General features: G+C 56.2%; 1 protein-coding gene across 2 annotated transcripts; it reads right to left on the bottom strand.

The window, feature by feature from the left end:
- Window positions 1–1,654: 1,654 nt before the first annotated feature.
- Window positions 1,655–16,056, bottom strand: NES (nestin). Of its 2 annotated transcripts, none has more exons than XM_083590909.1 (4): window positions 15,904–16,056; window positions 9,841–9,965; window positions 7,085–7,158; window positions 1,655–6,887 (listed from the first exon to the last, which is right to left on the bottom strand). In XM_083590909.1, the coding sequence occupies exons 1-4, from the start codon at window positions 15,922–15,924 to the stop codon at window positions 2,734–2,736; spliced, it is 4,374 nt and encodes a 1,457-aa protein (XP_083447035.1). In that variant the 5' UTR covers window positions 15,925–16,056; the 3' UTR covers window positions 1,655–2,733. The 2 variants fall into 2 exon arrangements, with proteins under 2 accessions (XP_083447035.1, XP_083447034.1); XM_083590908.1 differs by lacking the exon at window positions 15,904–16,056 and adding an exon at window positions 11,807–13,872.
- Between the last annotated feature and the right edge of the window lie 322 nt (window positions 16,057–16,378).

Here is a 16,378-nt window from a genome sequence, read left to right as displayed (position 1 = left end):
AGGTTGGGTGGCCAGTTTCCATTCGGGTTGATGTGAATGAGCACCACTTGGAGTTCTAGAGTGGATGAAGAGGCAGGGGCTAAACTGTAGGGGTGGATTGATTGATTGACTATATCACCTTTCTCTTCCAACAATCTCATGGTGGTGTACATGGTGGTCCCCCTCCCCATTTCACCCTCTCAACAACCCTGTGAAGAGGTAGGTTGGGCTAAGAGATGGTGACTGGCCCAAGGTCATCCTGTGAGCTTCATGGCTGAGTGGGAATTTGAACCCTGCTCCCCCAGTCCTAGTCCAACACTCTAACCTTCATGCCACACTGGCTCTCCCATTCCGCCTTTTCCTCCAAAGAACTCAATGTGGAATACATGGTTCTTACCCCCGACCCCACATTTAATTCCGCCAGCAACAACCCTGCAGGTAGGCTAGGCTGAGAGGTCACACCCAGTGAGCTTCATGGTCTCCCAGGTCTTAGTCTGACATACTTCCCACTGTGCCACAGAAGGTCATGAAGTCCTGCAGCGAAGCTGAACACTGGAAGATTCAGGATGGAGGACATTTTCACAGGCAGTTAAACATGTGGAAGTCGCTGCTCTCGGATGCAGTGGTGGCTTTCAAAGGGAGCCAGACAAATTCACAGCAGAGGAGAACAAAGTTGCTTAATGGCTCATGTTAGTCATGATGGCTAGGCACAATCCTCTAGGCAGGAAGTGGGGTCATGCAAGAAGGACCGGGCAACACCTGGGCTCCTGACCTCTGGCGTATGGGCTTCCCATCAGGGCACCTGGTTGACCACTCGGAACTGCTGGCCTCAGTAGGCCCTTGGCCTGATCATCATGTCTAAGTTCAAGGAAGGCACCTCTTTGTGGCAGGGAGGGTGGACTACTGTGTCCAGTTCTGGGCACCACAAGCTAAGAAGGATGTAGACAAGCTGGACGGTGTGCAGAAGAGGGAAGCCAAGATGATCAAGGGCCTGAAAACCAAGCCTTATGAGGAACGGTGGAGGGAGTTGGAGAAGAGGAGACTCAGAGGAGATATGGCAGCCATTTTCAGATAGCTGAAGGGCTGTCACATAGAAGAGGGAGCAAGCTTGTTTTCACCTGCTCTGGAAGGTAGGACAAACCAATGGATTCAAATGGCAAGAAAAGAAGAACTTAGGAAGAATTTTCTGAGGGCAAGAGCCATTTGACAGCGGAATGGACTCCCTTGGAAGGTGGGGGACTCCTTCCTTAATGGTATTTAACCAGATGCTAGTCAGAGATTCTTTAGCTGTGGTTCCTGCATTGCAGGGAGTTGGACTAGATGGCCTTTAGGGGTCCCTATGATTCTATGACATCTGTGCCCCTCCAGATGTTGGCCTCCATATCCTACCAGCCCCAGCAGCCAGCACGGTTGATGGAAAGGGGTGGGGACAAGGGTCGTTCTGCAACCCCTGGAGAACCACAGCCCCCCACTTTGGAAATGAAGACTTGCATTCAAAGACCTCTTTGAGATCACCAGCCTATTTTCTTTGACAAGCCCATGTGCCCTGTGTTCTCTGTCTCTCTCCCTCCCACACCCACCCAAAGAAAAAGCCACATCAAAATATAATGCTTTGCAAATCACACATTCTTTGTAAAAGTCCAGTTTTAAAAAGAAGACGCTGTGAGTTTGCAAGTGGTGGGAAACAAATTGCTTTTATTAGCTTATCAAGGAGGCTCAGTCGTAGGAAGCCGGGGGTCCGTCTTGCTGGCTCCATATCTGAAGGCAACAAAGCAGCAGAATTCTTAAGTCCTGCATCTCAAGGCCAGGGAGCAGCTGCATCTCTCTCTGCAACTAACAGGGTCCACACCAAACCACCAGCCCCTCCACACCCCAGGATCTGCTGCCTGCCCCAGGCCTTCTGCAAACACTCCTCTTGCTGGCTTGCTTATAGGGTGAACTTCAAAGCAGCCCCTGAAGACGCACACTCCCTTCAAATTTGCACTTGGGAGACATTGGCCTGACTTGCACAGAAACCAACATTTTTGCAGCTTAAAACCCACTTTTTAATCTCCATAAACTATCAGGCCCCAAAGAAGCAGGAGGCGGTCAGACAGCGAGGAGGGTGGGACCCAGCTCAGCGATACCTTGATCTGTGGGTCGAGGAGCTTAAGAATTGCTGTGCCAGCCACAAAATACTGAAAAGGGGATGTGCCAAGCTGCGTTGGGGGTTTGTTTTTTGCAACGTAACTTGGGGGAGGCTGACGGTCGGAGGATTGAAGGCGCTAAGGTCCAGAGGGCTCGAGTGTTGGCACTGAGGTGTTAGATCCAGCCGCTTCCCCCACAGTAGCAGCCAGGCCCACAGGTGTCACAAGGCTTTGGACTGCCCCCTCTCCCAAACAACCGGGTCCACTTTCAGGGGAAGGGGAGGCCTATCGTGATTAAAACCCTGGCCCTATATTCTGCCACCCTATAAGGCACTGGGCTCGAATGCTCACTCCAACAAACAGGAGGTTTTTAACATCGCTACCATAAAGTCTCAAAGGAGGTTTTTTTAAAAAAGAAGAGTTCTATCTAATCAAAGCTTTTGATTGTCAATTTGACGGCCTATTTTTATTTTTTAAATGAAAAATGGTAGTATGGCATCTAGAAAAACAAAATCTAAAAAGGTGGTGGAGGTTGTGGGGCATGGGAAGAGAGTGATCTCCTGGTCCCCTAGAGATCTTGCTTTGCCTCTGGCAGGAGTCAGCTGCTGGGAGGGACAAAGGCAGGGTTTCAGTTGTCTTCTGAAGACCATCTCTGCTCCTCCTCCTCTTCTGTCCGGAAGTTCAGGTGCTGGTTGGACTCCAGGCGGAGAACTTCATCCCCAAAGTGTGGTGGGATGGAGACAGCCCCTGGATCAGCGCCCTTCCCCCCTTTGACACAGGCAGCCTGCAAGATGTCGACAAAGAGGTTCTCATTGGGATCCGTGGCCTCCAGGCCTTTGCCATGTCCCAGCAGAACCTTCTCATGAACTTCCGGCTCCACATCTTCGATCCTTGGTGTCTCTTCATGGGACGGCACTTGAGGCGATCTCTGGTCTGCTGTCACCTCCACCGCGGAGGGCTTGTCCAGCTCCTCCCTGAGGAACTGCTGGGTGATGGTAACCTTCTTCATTGGTTCTTCCTCAGAGATGCCTCCATTGCACTCTGTCTCACCAGGCTGGAGGACCCCAATCCCATTCAGGATCTCCTCTGTGAAATTGGCAACGCCGGGGTCTTGCTGCAGCCCATTAGCATTGCTGTCAGCCCACAGAGGACCTGATTCTGTTGGGTCTTTGGCATCGGGGAAGGAGATTTCTGGGGCCTCTGTGGGGACCTGGGAGTCACTGACATCGGGCAAGGCAATTGGTGCAGCCTGGCTCTCCTCTTCCTCATTCTCCAGGGATGGACCTTCCTCCCCTCCTGTCACTGTTGGTTCGGCCTCAACACACGGCTCAGCTGCCTTGATCAGCTCCTGGTTGAACTCCAGAGCTTGTTCCACGATCTCCAGGATGTCAGCATCTTTCATGCTCTCTCTTGAGATGCTTGCAACTGTCTCACCTGGGAGATCCTCGCCACGTGGGTCCCCCTCAGCCACATCTTCCTGTGGGACCTGGTCTTCTCTTCTGCAGATTTCAAGGTCCGTTGTCTCCTGGGCACAGGGCAAATCTTCATCCTTGCCACATGCTGGAGCCTCTGGTCCCGTGAGGTCTCCTCCCTGCATATCCAAAGACCCTTCTTCCCCCTCCAGCACAATTTCACCCAAGTCAGCCACGCTGGTCAGGGGAGAAACCTTGTGGCCACCTTCAGCCTCTGTGTCGCCCTGGTCACCCAGCTCCAATGGACCATCCCCTTCTGCAAAGGCATTTTCCTCCATGTTGCTGGGATCCAGCCGTTCTACTTGGAAAGTGCTGTCCTCCTCTGGTCCCCAAGCAAAATCCTGGCCAAGTTCTTCCTCACAGAACTGTTCTACAAACTGGGCTTCTTCTTCTACCTCGCCTCCTTTCTGGGGGACTTCCCCACCAGCTAACTCTTTCTCAGATTCTGCGTCCGACTGTGCAGAGTCCTTTGCAACCTCCTCCCCTCTGAGCACTTTGGAGTCTTCTTCAAGTAGGTTTCCATCACTTCCGATGAGTTCCAGAGCATCTGTCGTAGGTTTTTCTGAAACTTTGGGATCGTCTGTGCCTTGGATGGGAGCAGCTTCTATGGCGCATCCCCCTTCCTCTTCTGCACCTTCTTGTTTGTTGATGTTCTCCTCTGTTGGGGGGCTGTGCAAACTCTCGTCCTCTGCTGGAGGATGTTGCACCTCTTCTAAAGACGTAGATCCATCTTGGGTCACAAGAGGCAGTTCTGCAGCCTCTTGGCTCTCTGGAGGCGTTTGTTGGGGCTCCCCAGAGGCAGGCAACATCTGCCCCTCATACAGATGCAAGGGGGTGTGATCCGGCAGAGTCTCCTCCAGCATAATCGGTTTGCCACTTTCCAGGCCCTTCTCAATCCCCTCGGTCTCACGGCTGGCATTTGGGGAGCTGTCCCAAGATTCAAGGGAGTCCTCAGACCCCAAAGACTCACTTTGCGACTGACCATAGCTGGTGTCGGCCTGGTCCTTGCCCTCAAACCCGTCAGTGGGGCTGCCCTGCACTTCTGGGGGAACCTCCACCTCTTTGTCAGCAGGGCGGGCCAGGCTTTCGCCCAGGTGGGTGGCCAGCTGACTTTGGAGAACCTCTTCTACTCTGGCCACTGCTTGCTCTTCTTCCTCTGCCTGCCCATCGGCCTCGTCCTGTTCCGCTTCCGGGCACCATGGCAGGTCCTTTGTCTCCAAGGGGGCTGCTATTTCTTCCATCTCTAGAATGCCTGCCTCCTCCTCCTCTTCCCTTTCAGCCTTGGAGGCTTCTGGGCCCACCACCAAGCTTCCCTCCTGGATGTCTCTGTCAGCGTCAAGAGCAGCTGCTGGGATCTCTCCTCCTCCTTCTCCTGCTCCCTCCTCCTCCTCTGCCAGTTGCTGCTGCTCCTCCGAAGCATCTCCTGCCACATCCTGCTCCTCTGCCTTGGAGATCTCTCCTTGCTCCGGGACATCCTCGCCTCGCAAGGCAACCTCCATCTCTTGGGAGCAGACAGGCTCCGTGTCTGAGAAGCCCTGCTTCTCCCTGACATCCTCATTCCCCAACCCATCCTCTCTCGGGGGCCTGGGGATGTCTCCCTCCTCCTCCCCCCTCTCTTTGCCCCCCTCAGCATCCCTTGCACTTTCCACCATTCTGGGCTCCCCTTCCACGTTCTCTCCTTCCTCCCTTGCGGAGTGTTCTTCTGCCAAGGGGGTCTCCTCTGCAGGAAAGGCGTCAGGTTCCTGGGATGCCTCTCCCACCTCTCCCTCCCGCAGGGCCAAATCCTTCTCTTCCAGAGGGGCTCCTGGCGCCTGGAGCTGTGCCTGCTCCAGCTGAAGAAAGGGTTGCTCTGAGCAACTCTCTGCCGCCACGTGGCTCAGTGGTGCCACGTTCTCACAAGCAACAAACTCTTCTGCCTGCAGGAGCTCCCCCTCCAGCGCCTGCAAGTCCTCCTCCTCGTTCTCCTTGGAGGGGCTCCACAGCTCCCTCCTTTCCTCATCCTCCGACAGGTGCAGGGCTTCTGTGCTCACCACCTCCAGGTCTTCCGCTTCCTCCAGGTACCCTCCCGTGGCACCTGCCTGCTCCTCTGGGGGGCTGCTGGCGCCAGGGTCCCAGCTCTCCTTCCCCTCCCTCACCGCCACAGCCGCATCTTTGCCCAGGGCACCTGCCCCTTCTGGGCACTCGGGCACCTCCTCATTGCTGTGCCCGCCATGCTCTGGGCTACATGACGGCGGGAGCTCCTCGCCTTCCTCTCCCGGAGGCACCACTTCCTGGTAGGCCTCGATCCTCCCGGTGACCGGGCCGCCGTCTGCAGTTTCCCTGGCCTCCCCTTCTACCTCCAGCAACTCCGTTTCTTGTGGAGTTGGGGGGTCTGTTGCCAGAGCCCCCTGAGTCTCTCCTTCATGCTGCTCTGCGCAGGCCTCACCGGGGCTGCCGTTCGCCTCTGGGGGATCTTCAGAGCCTCGGATGCCCCACATAAGGTCTGCCCCTGACAGAGTGTCCCCTGTGGGCTCTTTCAGCACTTTCTCTGCAGCTTCTTTCACCAACTCTGTACTGGGAGGAGGGTCTGCTCTGCCTTCATCTTCTAAGGGGGGAGAGCCGTCCAGAGGGAGGCTGTTTGGGGAGTTGGAGCCCTCAAGGAAGCCGGTCTCTGGCCGGACATCTGCCCCATTGACTACTTTGAGTGCGATTTCCAATGCTTCTGTGACCAGCCGGTCAGGGTAAGGACCATTCTGGGTCGTGGTCTCCCCTGCTGGCTCATTGCTGAGACACTGCTCTTCTTGCTCTTCCTCCTCCTCTTCTTCCTCCTCCTCCTCACAAAGTCCTTCCTTCTCTCCTGCTTCAGTCTCTCTGCCACCCCTCATGGCTCCGGCCGCCTGGAGTCTCTGCTCGGTGCCCAAGCTGGATTCTTCCAAGGCGTCAGGAGCCGCAGCGTCGAAAGGCGGAAGGGACTCGTGCAAGAGTGACTGGGAGACAGCTGTGATTTGGGTGGCCGTCCAGACCTCAGTCTGCTCAAAAGCGGGCAAGTCGACGGGAGCCAGGACGTCTTTGGCTGGCAAGGGGTCCTCAAAACTTATGGTGGAGGGATCCGGGAGGATGGTGCTGGCCTTCTGGAAATCCCTGGCCAAGGGGCTCCTGCTCTTGGGGGGCGCAGAGGAAGTGAAGCTGCCCACTGAGGACTCATTCTGGACCCTGGGCATCCGGGGCTTTGTGCTGGCCTTCGGGAAGGTGGCTGGGCTCAGCCAGGGGTCTCGGGGGCCCAGGTGGCCTCTGTCCAGGGACAGGCCGTTGCTCAACTCCAGCTTCCCATCTGTAGAGAGAACAGAGACGCAAAACATTTCTTTAGCTTGTGATCCCTGCATTCCAGTGGGGTTGGACTAGATGACCCTTGGGGTTCCCTTCCAGCTCTGCAGTCCTAATAAGCCTCTTTTCTCCCATGGGATTATTGCCATTCCGGTCATTCATTCTCCCTCCATCTTTCTCTCTCTCTGCCCTGCTTATACATACCTCTGATGCCACTGATCAGTTTGAAGTCGGCAGCTGGGATCTGCAGCCTGGTACTCTCAGCCTCCAGGAGGGTCCTGGAAAGAAAAGTGGGAGAGGGGCTAGTTGGTTTGTGGGGGTCTCTGGGGAGAAGACAGGGCACTTGCCTGCATTGGGGGCACTGCAAGCTTCTTTAATATCCCAGGCCCCTCTAGCTGACTTCCCTTGGCCCTGACGGGCAGCAGCCGCTCTGCAGGGGAGCCTCTCCCCAGCCCTGTTGGGAGATGCTGCCCGTGCTGTGTTGGACCTTTGGCCTGCAAAAGGTGGCCTTTCTCACCACAGAGCCAGCCCCCCTCTTCCCCCTCCACTGAACCGAATCCTTCAAGATTTGTTCTCGCACAGAACCCATTTTAGAGGGGGCAGAGGAAGGCCATCAGAACCTCGGAAGAGCCTGCTGGATCCGGACCCTGGCCCAGCCAGCCCAGCCTCCTGCTCCCCCAGTGGTCAAGCAGATGCCTCCATGGGAAACCTGCAAGCAGCATCCCAGCACAAGAGCATTTTCTCCCCTCCGGCCATTTCCAGCTACTGGGATTCAGAAGCATTTTTGCCTCCAGCTGTGGAGGCAGAGCTTAGACATCAAGGCTGGTGGCCGTCAAGAGCCCTCTCCTCCTCCTCCTCCTCCTCCTCCATGAACTTGTCAGCCCACTTTTAAAGCCACCCAAGCTGACGGCCCCCCCTGCCTCTTGCAGAAGGGAGTTCCACAGTTTATACAGGGTGGGGAAGCCCTTTCTTTTATCTGACCTGAGTCTTCCAGCAAAATAAGCCACCAACTGCTGCAGTGCCTGTGGAGGCGTGGAGCCTGCAAAGCCCCCACCTCGTCACTTAAAACACGCCAGGAGATTTCTGAGCATGTTAAGAGAGTCATTCCCAGCCACACAGAGGGGTGTGAAACCTTGCTCCGACATCCTTTGCAGCTGCATTTGGGGCCCATTGGGGTGATGTCATGGGCAGCCTCTGCTGCCTCCTCTTCCTCCTCCTAGACAGGGCCCCCCTTTCTCATGCTAATGGCAGCGCTGAACCCCCTCAGCGGCCAGCCCTCTTTTGTCCTGGAGGAGCCATGCGGGGAGGGGCTTGTGAACCCGAGCCCAGTTCCCAGGAGGAGGAGGGGTCTCTGGGGGTCGAGGGAGAAGAGAAAACAGGCCCCAGGAATGGAGAGAAGGGGCTGTGGGTGTTTTTTGGGGGGGCCCTCTTCCTTCCCCTTGGGGGGGCACCCAGTACACAGCCTGGAAAGCAGGGTGCCAAAGCCCAGACGCTTCACCCAACTGGGGAGAGTTAGAGGAGACGCCTGGAAGAGGCCTTTTATAGAGTCTGCTTCTGCCTTTCCAGGAACAAGTGGTGAAGAAGGGGGATTTTTTTAGTTGCTGTTTTGTTAATATTGCTTTTTGGATCATAAATGCCTTACTGGTTATTTGTTAATCATATAATGCAACTTATGTTGTAATTGGGATGCTTCCCTTTGTAGTTGTTGTTATTTGAGTTGCTGAAGTTTTAGTGCAGTTTTATAGATCAGAATTCTTTTACTGATTATTTGTTATTTATGTTGCACTTGTGATGTGCTGTTAAGTTACTGTTGCTTATCAGCTACTTTGGGATTCGCTTGAATGGAAATTGGTGTAGAAATAAACCACAGAATCACAGAGCTGTAGAAATCAATTAAATCAATCAAAATGGGGAAGGGTCTCTGGAAAGGTGGAGGGGAGAGTTGCTGCTGCTCCCCTCTTTTTCTTTCTTTTTTTAAAGAGCTGTATTGCTTTTTTAGCAGGGGTGAGTCAGTCTAACATTCACATGTGGCAAACGTCAGGCTCATGGGCCAGATCCTGTTCCCTACTTGCCCTTCCCTGAAGGAGGCAGCGGCTGAGATCCAAGGGTCGCCCCCCCCCCCCGGCCTCCTCTGGGCCTCCAAAATCAGAAACAGAGAAGCTTTATCAGACCAAGGGCTGCCTCTCCTTGTGAGGAGCCTCCCAGGGGCCGCATGCCAGCAATGGGCGGGGCCAGGGGCAAAAGGTGGGCAGAGCAACTGAGATGCCTCTCCACATGCCAGCCATGCAAAAGCCGGAGGTTTCCACACCCAGCTCTCTCTCTCTCTCACATCCCTCTCTTCTCCTCCTGCACCTTCACTGAGGCTAGCAAGAGGCAAGACTCACCACTTGAAGACACTTTCCTGGCAGGCCACCCACTTGGATGACTTTTAAAGAGGATCGGGCAAATTTGAGGAGGAAAAGAAGGCTCTCTATGGCTACCAGCCGTGCTGGCTCTGCTCTGCCTCCGTAGTGAAGAGGCAGCAATGCATCTAAATCCCAGTTGCTGGAATCCACAGGAGGGGAGAGGGTTGCCCTTGTGCTTGGATCCTACTTGCAGGTTTCCCTAAAAAGGCATCTGGTTGTCCACTGCGAGGACGGACAGCTGGACTAGATGGGCTCCCTTTGGCCTGACACAGCAGCCAGGATCTTTGTGGTCCTCATGGAACCTCCAGCTCCAGAGGCAGTCTATCTAACTTCCCAAGCTCTTTGGGGCATTTGGCCCCTGTGAGGACAGGAGGCTGGACAAGATGGTCCACCTTTGGCTGGATCCAGCTACAGGGCTCTTTTGAAGTTCACTCAAGGAGCCAAGCCAGGGCGGGAAGAGGCCAGAGGGCCAGTCTGCTCCTGTGTCGCACCCCCCAGGCATCACATGGCCCCACCTTTCACCAGAGTAGCCCCTGGGGCAATGAGCTCTCTCACCGGTAGGTGGCCACTTCCAGGCTGAGGGACATCTTGAGGTGCATCAGCTGCTGGCGCTCCTCCAGGACCTGGGCGATCTGGACCCGCAGGGACTGCTTCTCCTCCTCCAGGGACTCGATGGCCAGCTGTTGAGGCAGAGGAGAGACAGAGGCGTCTGTCAGCCAAGGGGGCTCCCTCAGCTCACGGAAGAGCCACCACGGCAAGCGGACTGGAGGGAAGGACGCAGCTCCTGGCCCTGGCCTGGGAATTGCCAGAGGAATCTCCACCTCCCATAGAGCCCCAAGGGTTCACCCCCACCCCCCGCAATGCAGGAAGTACAGATAATCTCATGGTGCCCACTAGGATGATGGGCACGGCAGCAGGGAGAGCATTTCCTCTGGGTGTTTTGGCTCAGGAGACACCCTTCGCCAGGGCACATCAGCCAGGGGGTGGACTAAATGACCCCTGAGGTCCCTTCCAACCCGACAATTCTAGGATTCTGTGATCCTTCCAGGGTCTGCCTTGTGACAAAGTGACACTCTGCCTTGCAGCACAGCATCACTTGGGCCTGCTGAAGGGGGAATGGAGACAGGCTTCCCCAAAGAGCTTACATGGGGGAACCTTTAGGGCCCCCCCAATGTGGTCAATTGAAGCTTCCTCTCCCCCCAGCATGACCCATTGTCAAGGCTGAAGGGAGCTGGAGGCCGGCAATATCTGAGGACCAGAAGTTCCACACTGCCGCTTCCTGGCTGTCTCCAAAACCACCTCTCTCTCTTTCCAAGTGAGCGAGAATTAGCAGAAATCCCAATCCTGCTCCTGAACCACAACCTCCCTGCCCCCCTGTCCCCCCACCCCTCCTTGCCCCAAATCTCTCCCCGATTCCACACCTGGAGTCCAAGCCCATGGCGGCACACAAACCACAAAAGAGGCACAAATCACAGAATGGCGGAGTCAGAAGTGGCGCAAAGGGTCATTCAGTTCAGGAATGATGGGCAGCCGGGCAGCCACTCTGAAGAGGGGCGGCTGGACGAGGCAGGACCCCTTTGGCCAGCTGGACCTTATAGTCTCTCATGCCATGGAGGGAGCAGTGAGGGGCCCCTAAAACTCCACCACAGGTGAGGAGAGGGACCATTTAGGCAGAGACCCTCCCCGCGAACAGCATACAAACTGGAGTAGAAGTGAAACCCACCCTAGGGCAGGCCGGAGGTCCAGCACAAATGAGAATATTTTGAAAAGAAGCAGCAGCAGTCTAGAAAGCTGATGCAGATAGGAAAGAGAGAAGGCTCTTATTACCCCCAGCAAGGGCCAGGCATGTGGAAAAGGGTCCAAGGTAAAATGGGAGTTTTCTTGTCCTGGGAAAAGCCAAAGCTTTGCCCCTCCCACCCCCTGGCACAGACGCAGACTCTTGGGATCTCCCCTCTTCCTGCACGCTCAGAGTAGGGAGTCTGGCAGGAGACCCCCCCCCCGCCCAGACGGGTCCAGGCGCAATGTCCTGCACGTGCAACAGACCCCCTTGGAAGGTGACAGGCTCTCCCGTGCTGGATGGTTTTAAGCAGAGCTGAGATGGCCCCCTCTTGGGGATTCTCTGCGCGGGATTCCGGCATTGCAGGGGCTGGACTTGACCACACTTGAGGTCCTAACTCTATTGCTCTATGAACCCCCTTCCCTCAGTGACCAGGCTTGGCTTCAACCCTCTTTGACTCATGGGCAGATAAAACCCACAGGCCGCCCCATCTACCCAACATCTCCACTCGGTTCCCTAGTGGGCGGGTCACTTGGACGCTAGAGGAGCCGCCTGGCAGTTCTCTCGCTGCTGCTGCCGCTCCTCGGGTGCCTTTCCAAGCAGAGGGGGTCTCTGCCCCCAGCCCCCAAATCGCACAAGCTGCACCTGGAACCATGGGGTCGGAAGGGACCCCCAAGGGCCATGTAGCCCAATTCGCTTCAGTGCACTGGAGGGCCGCCCCACCCCGCCCTCCTGCTGACCCACCTGGAGCTGGCCGGCCTCGCCGTGCTGCTGCTGCCACTGCTGCGCCAGGCTCTCCTCCAGGACCTCCTTGCGGATCTTCAGGCCGGCCAGCTCCTTCTCCAGCTGCTGGAGGCGCAGCTGGCCCTGCCGGTTGCCCTCGGTGGCTCTCCAGAGCTTCTCCTTGGCCTCGCCCAGGGCGGCCTCCAGCTGCCAGACCTCCGCCTTGTAGGTCTCGGCGGCCCCCTTCCAGATGCTGGAGAGGCGCTGCGCGTAGTCCTCCACCTCGGCGGGCTGGAAGCAGCCCTCGGCCGTCGGGGCGCCGCGCCGGCCGCTCTGCAGACTCCCCACGCCGGCCGCCTCCTGGCCCAGCGCCGCCTTCTCGTCCCGGTGCGCCTCGTCCAGCGCCCGCACCTCCTGCTCCAGCTGCGCCGCCTTCTCGCGGAGCCACAGCTGCGCCCGGCGCTCCTCCTCCAGCTCCTTCCTGCTCCGCGACAGCATCCTCTTGGCCTCGTCGCGGGCCGCCCTCTCCCGCTGGCACCGGCCCGTCGCCTGCTGCACCTCGTCGCGCAGCGCGTCCCGGGCCAGCTCGGCCGACGCCTTGTCGCGGAAAGCCTGCTCCAGGGTGGCCCTCAGCGCCGCCACCTCGCCCTCGTAGCGCGCCCGCCACGAGCCCTCGACGGGGCTCAGGCGCAAGCCCTGCACCTCGGCGCGCAGCCCCTCGTTCTCCTCCTCCAGGTGCTTCACGCGCGACAGGTAAGCCTCCAGCCGCTTGTTGAGGTCCCACATCTGCAGGGACTCCTCGCCCAAGGCACGAGAGCCCACGAACGCCTCCATGGCCGCCGGGGAGCCTGGCTGGACGGCAGCGAGATCGAGACGAGACCGAGAAGCAGGCGGAGTCCCGGAGCTAGGCGGACGGTCCTGGGCAGCGAACAAGCGCCCCGGCGCAACAGCACCGCTATTCATACTGGCCGGGAGGAGGAGGAGGAGGAGGAGGGCTCCGAGGGGAGGGGGCTGGCCTTAATCCCTCCCCCCCCCTCACTCGAGGGAAGGCGGACGAAGGAGCAGCGCGGAGCCCAGCAGCAAATGCCAGAGGGGCTGCCCAGGGGAGACGGAGCCAGCTGGTCTTCTGCTGCTCCAGAGGGCAGGACCCCGACTCCAGTGGCAAGGAAGGAGATCCCGACATTAGGAAGACCTTCCCGATAGTAAGAGCAGTTCTACACGAGAAGGGGCTCCCACATTCCTCTGCAGTTTTTAAGCAGAGGCTGATGGCCACCTGTCATGGGCGCGTCAGCGGTGCTTCCTGCGTTGCTCGGGGTTGGACTGGATGACCCTTGGGATCCCTTCTAACCCTGAGATTCTAGGATTCCAAGGCCAAGAGAAGGGAAGAGCCCTTCCTGCCCCCTCCTGCTTCAGATGGCAGGGGGTGGCCAAGAAATCTGGAGAGGAGAGGAAATTGCGAGCCTCTGACAACTGTCAGCGCCCGGTACGCGGGGCGGTTTGTGCGTATGTCGATCCAATGCGCTGTTCGTTGGATCGTTGAGCTGGGAGGGGCACCCAAGAGGTCATCCACTCAACCTCTCCCTGCTCAGCGCAGGAATCTTGCGAGTCCAGCCAATGCCTCCAGTGAAGGGCAGCCCTCAACCGGGGGGGGGTGCAGCTTCTGTCCCCCTGGCGGACCAGCTGTTCCCGTTCACTTTCTGCGACGGGCCCCCCTTATTCTGCCCGCCCCCACCCCGCGATGAATTTCTGAATCTGCGCCTCAGTTCCTTCCCCGTTCTGCCTCCTCTCCATTCATTCACCACGTGACGAAAACGGGACTAAATTTGGAGAGGAGAATACAGGTTCCTATCTAAATTCAAAGCCCTTGGCTTCCTGCAGAGAATCCTGGGAACGGTGCGGAAAGCTAGTTCCCAGAACCCCCCCTTTAAAAAAGCCTACAGTTCCCAGAATTCATTTTTGGGGGGGGGAGGGGGATGCGCTTTCACTGTATGGTGTCGAGGTAGCCAGAGGGACTGAAGGGGAAAGCAATGCAGAGCAGGTTCGGAAGGACCACCGAAAGAGCCCAGAGGCTGGATCAGGCTCAGGGAGGGAGGGGGCATCACAGTGGCCACGCCTAGTCTGGGAAGCCCGCAAGCGGAGCCCGAGGGCAAGAGCAGCTCTCCAACACATGGGGTGCAAAGGTAGACTACTCCTGAACGTGGAGCTTGTGCTCAGCCGTCACAATGCGTGGCCACTTAGGGCTGCCATATTTCAACGAGTGAAAATTGTTTTTAAACTAAAAACACCCCCCCCAACTTTCAGACTTGGGTTGCCATACGCCCGGGGTTTTCCGATTTTCGGAAATCCCGCCCAGACGCTATTTCCGACGGACGAATCCCGCGTGTGCCCGGGAAATCCCGGACTTATGGCAGGCAGGCAGGGCCGCCCGCCCGCCCTCTGCGTGATCCCGCTTTCATGCTGCCTTGAAACCTTGTGGCCTCGAGTTCCATAGTTTGACTCTACGCTGCGGAGTGGTGGAGCCTCCCCGTCAGCCGAACTTGGGAGGGAATATCCGTCCCTGGAAACCAGACCCCGAGGCCCACGAGGAGCGTCCACACCTGTCCTGGTCAAGGCAGCTTTTGCGCAGCAGGGGCAACGGCAGGCGGATCAGAGGGAAAAGAGGGGCGGGTTGCAAACAGGGGTTGACATCCAGTCCCCCCGCCGCCGCCGCCCACTTTTCCCGGTAAAATGTGAGTGAATAAATTTGGATGCGTCCTCCCACCATGAACCCCATAAAAGAATCGTTCTTGGGACCTGCTCCCCAAACCATAGGCAATGGCGCCGCCTAGTGGACAGCGCGCCAACAGCAGCTGCTCATAAATCCACCTTCCGGGGGGTTTCCAGGGGGAAGGAGTCCGCCCCATGCAGAACAGCCCAGGACAGCCGCCCTGCGCCTATCTTGTCTCCATTCTGCCCACCCTGACTGGCAGCAACGGCTCTCCAGGGCAGCTAGGAAGCTAAATAACACTCTGTTGGTGATTTATAGCTTCTTAGCAAAGACTATACCATGTCCAGACTCTTTATATTCAAAAGAGCTTTGCTTTTCAAAACACGTAACTGAGAAGAATATATTTACAATCTTGTGCTTATTCAAACGTGGGAATGTTCTCAGTTGAATTGTAGATTGAAGTCTTAGTTAGACATAAGCGAAACTGTCTTGAGACTTGCACCCGAGTTTTACCTCTCTCAGGCCTTACAGCTTCGTATAAAGGTTTTCACTTTCACCTCAGCAGTATTCACTTTGTTTCTTATAGAGAGATCCTGCACAGGATTTTCCCTGTTAACATTTCGAGATCTTCCTGTCTGCTTGACTTCAGGCGGGTCACCCTGACAGGCACTCAGCAGCATGAAGAAACCTCTCTCTAGCAGCCCTTGTCCCTCACTCACACACAGAGAGAACAACAGAAAAAGCAGTTAAAAAAATGACAGTTGCTGGAATAACAGTCACAACAGAATGGAATTCCTTTTCCATGTGACTTACGGTCAGCCAATCACATAAGAGAGCTACGGCCAAAGGCAAAACCCCATGCTAAAAAATACACAGCAAATCCACCTAAGCAAACATTCCCATTTCAGGAAATTAAACCATTATCCTTAACAATGGAGCCATTTCAGGGATTGATTCCTCATGGATAGACCCATTACTCAGGAGTAGGGTAAAAACTGGGCCCCTAGATGCAGACTGTGCTGTTGCTCTTTAGCCTGGGCCCCAATTTAAGGCTTTTAATGGTCAAGATTTGCATCACACTGTTGTGACACTTTGGGGATGCTGTGGGGTCAGGAGGCAGGTGGCTCAGTGGCAGAGCAGCTGCTTAGCATGCAGAAGGTCCCATCGGCAGCATCTCCAGGAAGGGCTGGGAGTGAGAGCTGCTGCCAGTCAGTGCAGGCAATGTGGAGAGAGTTGGACTAGCAGTCTAACTCAGCCTAAGGTGGTTTCAGAGGTCCCTCCCCAGAGAATAAGCGGGACAACTTTTCCGAGTTTCCGCTAAACAAGAGTGGAAAACCCAGTATGTTTATTGAACATAAAACTTACTAACCAATTTATTTGAAAACAAAATAGAATTATTTCCCCCACCTACCTGCAAAGGATATGCAGACATATTACATCTTCAACACTGTTTCTTTTCTGTATAAATCAGAATTTAAATGGTCTGTAAAAAAAAGCAAGCAGACGTCTGCGATGTCAACTGATCCGAAGGAGACTGTTGTCTGTGCTTCCAACTGATCTGAGGATCCTGGCAAACGGCTCACCTGGTCTCCTGGGAAACAGACATTCCTGATTCTGCAGTCGATTGTGAGGTCAGAGCCTGACCAAGGTCTTCCCCTGCCAACTCTGGGCCCCGGTGGAAACTCTCTTTCCCTGGCCTGTGGCCCCACTTGCCACGTTGCCCAGCTCTTGGCCCACCCTTTAATTTACCCCCCACCAAGGGGGGGGGTAGGCAGCTGGATCTAGACTCCCCTTAGAGTTCCCCCAAACACCCCCAGCCTTGCAGGAAGTAAGGGGCCTCAACTGTGGTCCAGTTTCTGGTGCCTCCTTAAAACTCACCTGTCCGC

This window comes from Podarcis filfolensis, assembly GCF_964270895.1.
Source record: "Podarcis filfolensis genome assembly, chromosome: 16".
Lineage (NCBI taxonomy): Eukaryota > Metazoa > Chordata > Lepidosauria > Squamata > Lacertidae > Podarcis > Podarcis filfolensis.
This window is presented reverse-complemented; position numbering and strand designations above follow the sequence as displayed.

Excerpts from the sequence above, each read along its gene's own strand:
- NES (XM_083590908.1), bottom strand. The coding sequence starts at position 12,748 with ATGAATAGCGGTGCTGTTGCGCCGGGGCGCTTGTTCGCTGCCCAGGAC. Across the intron at positions 9,966-11,806 it reads GCGAGGCCGGCCAGCTCCAG|CTGGCCATCGAGTCCCTGGA; the intron begins GTGGGTCAGCAG and ends CTGCCTCAACAG. Across the intron at positions 7,159-9,840 it reads CTGGAAGTGGCCACCTACCG|GACCCTCCTGGAGGCTGAGA; the intron begins GTGAGAGAGCTC and ends TTTTCTTTCCAG.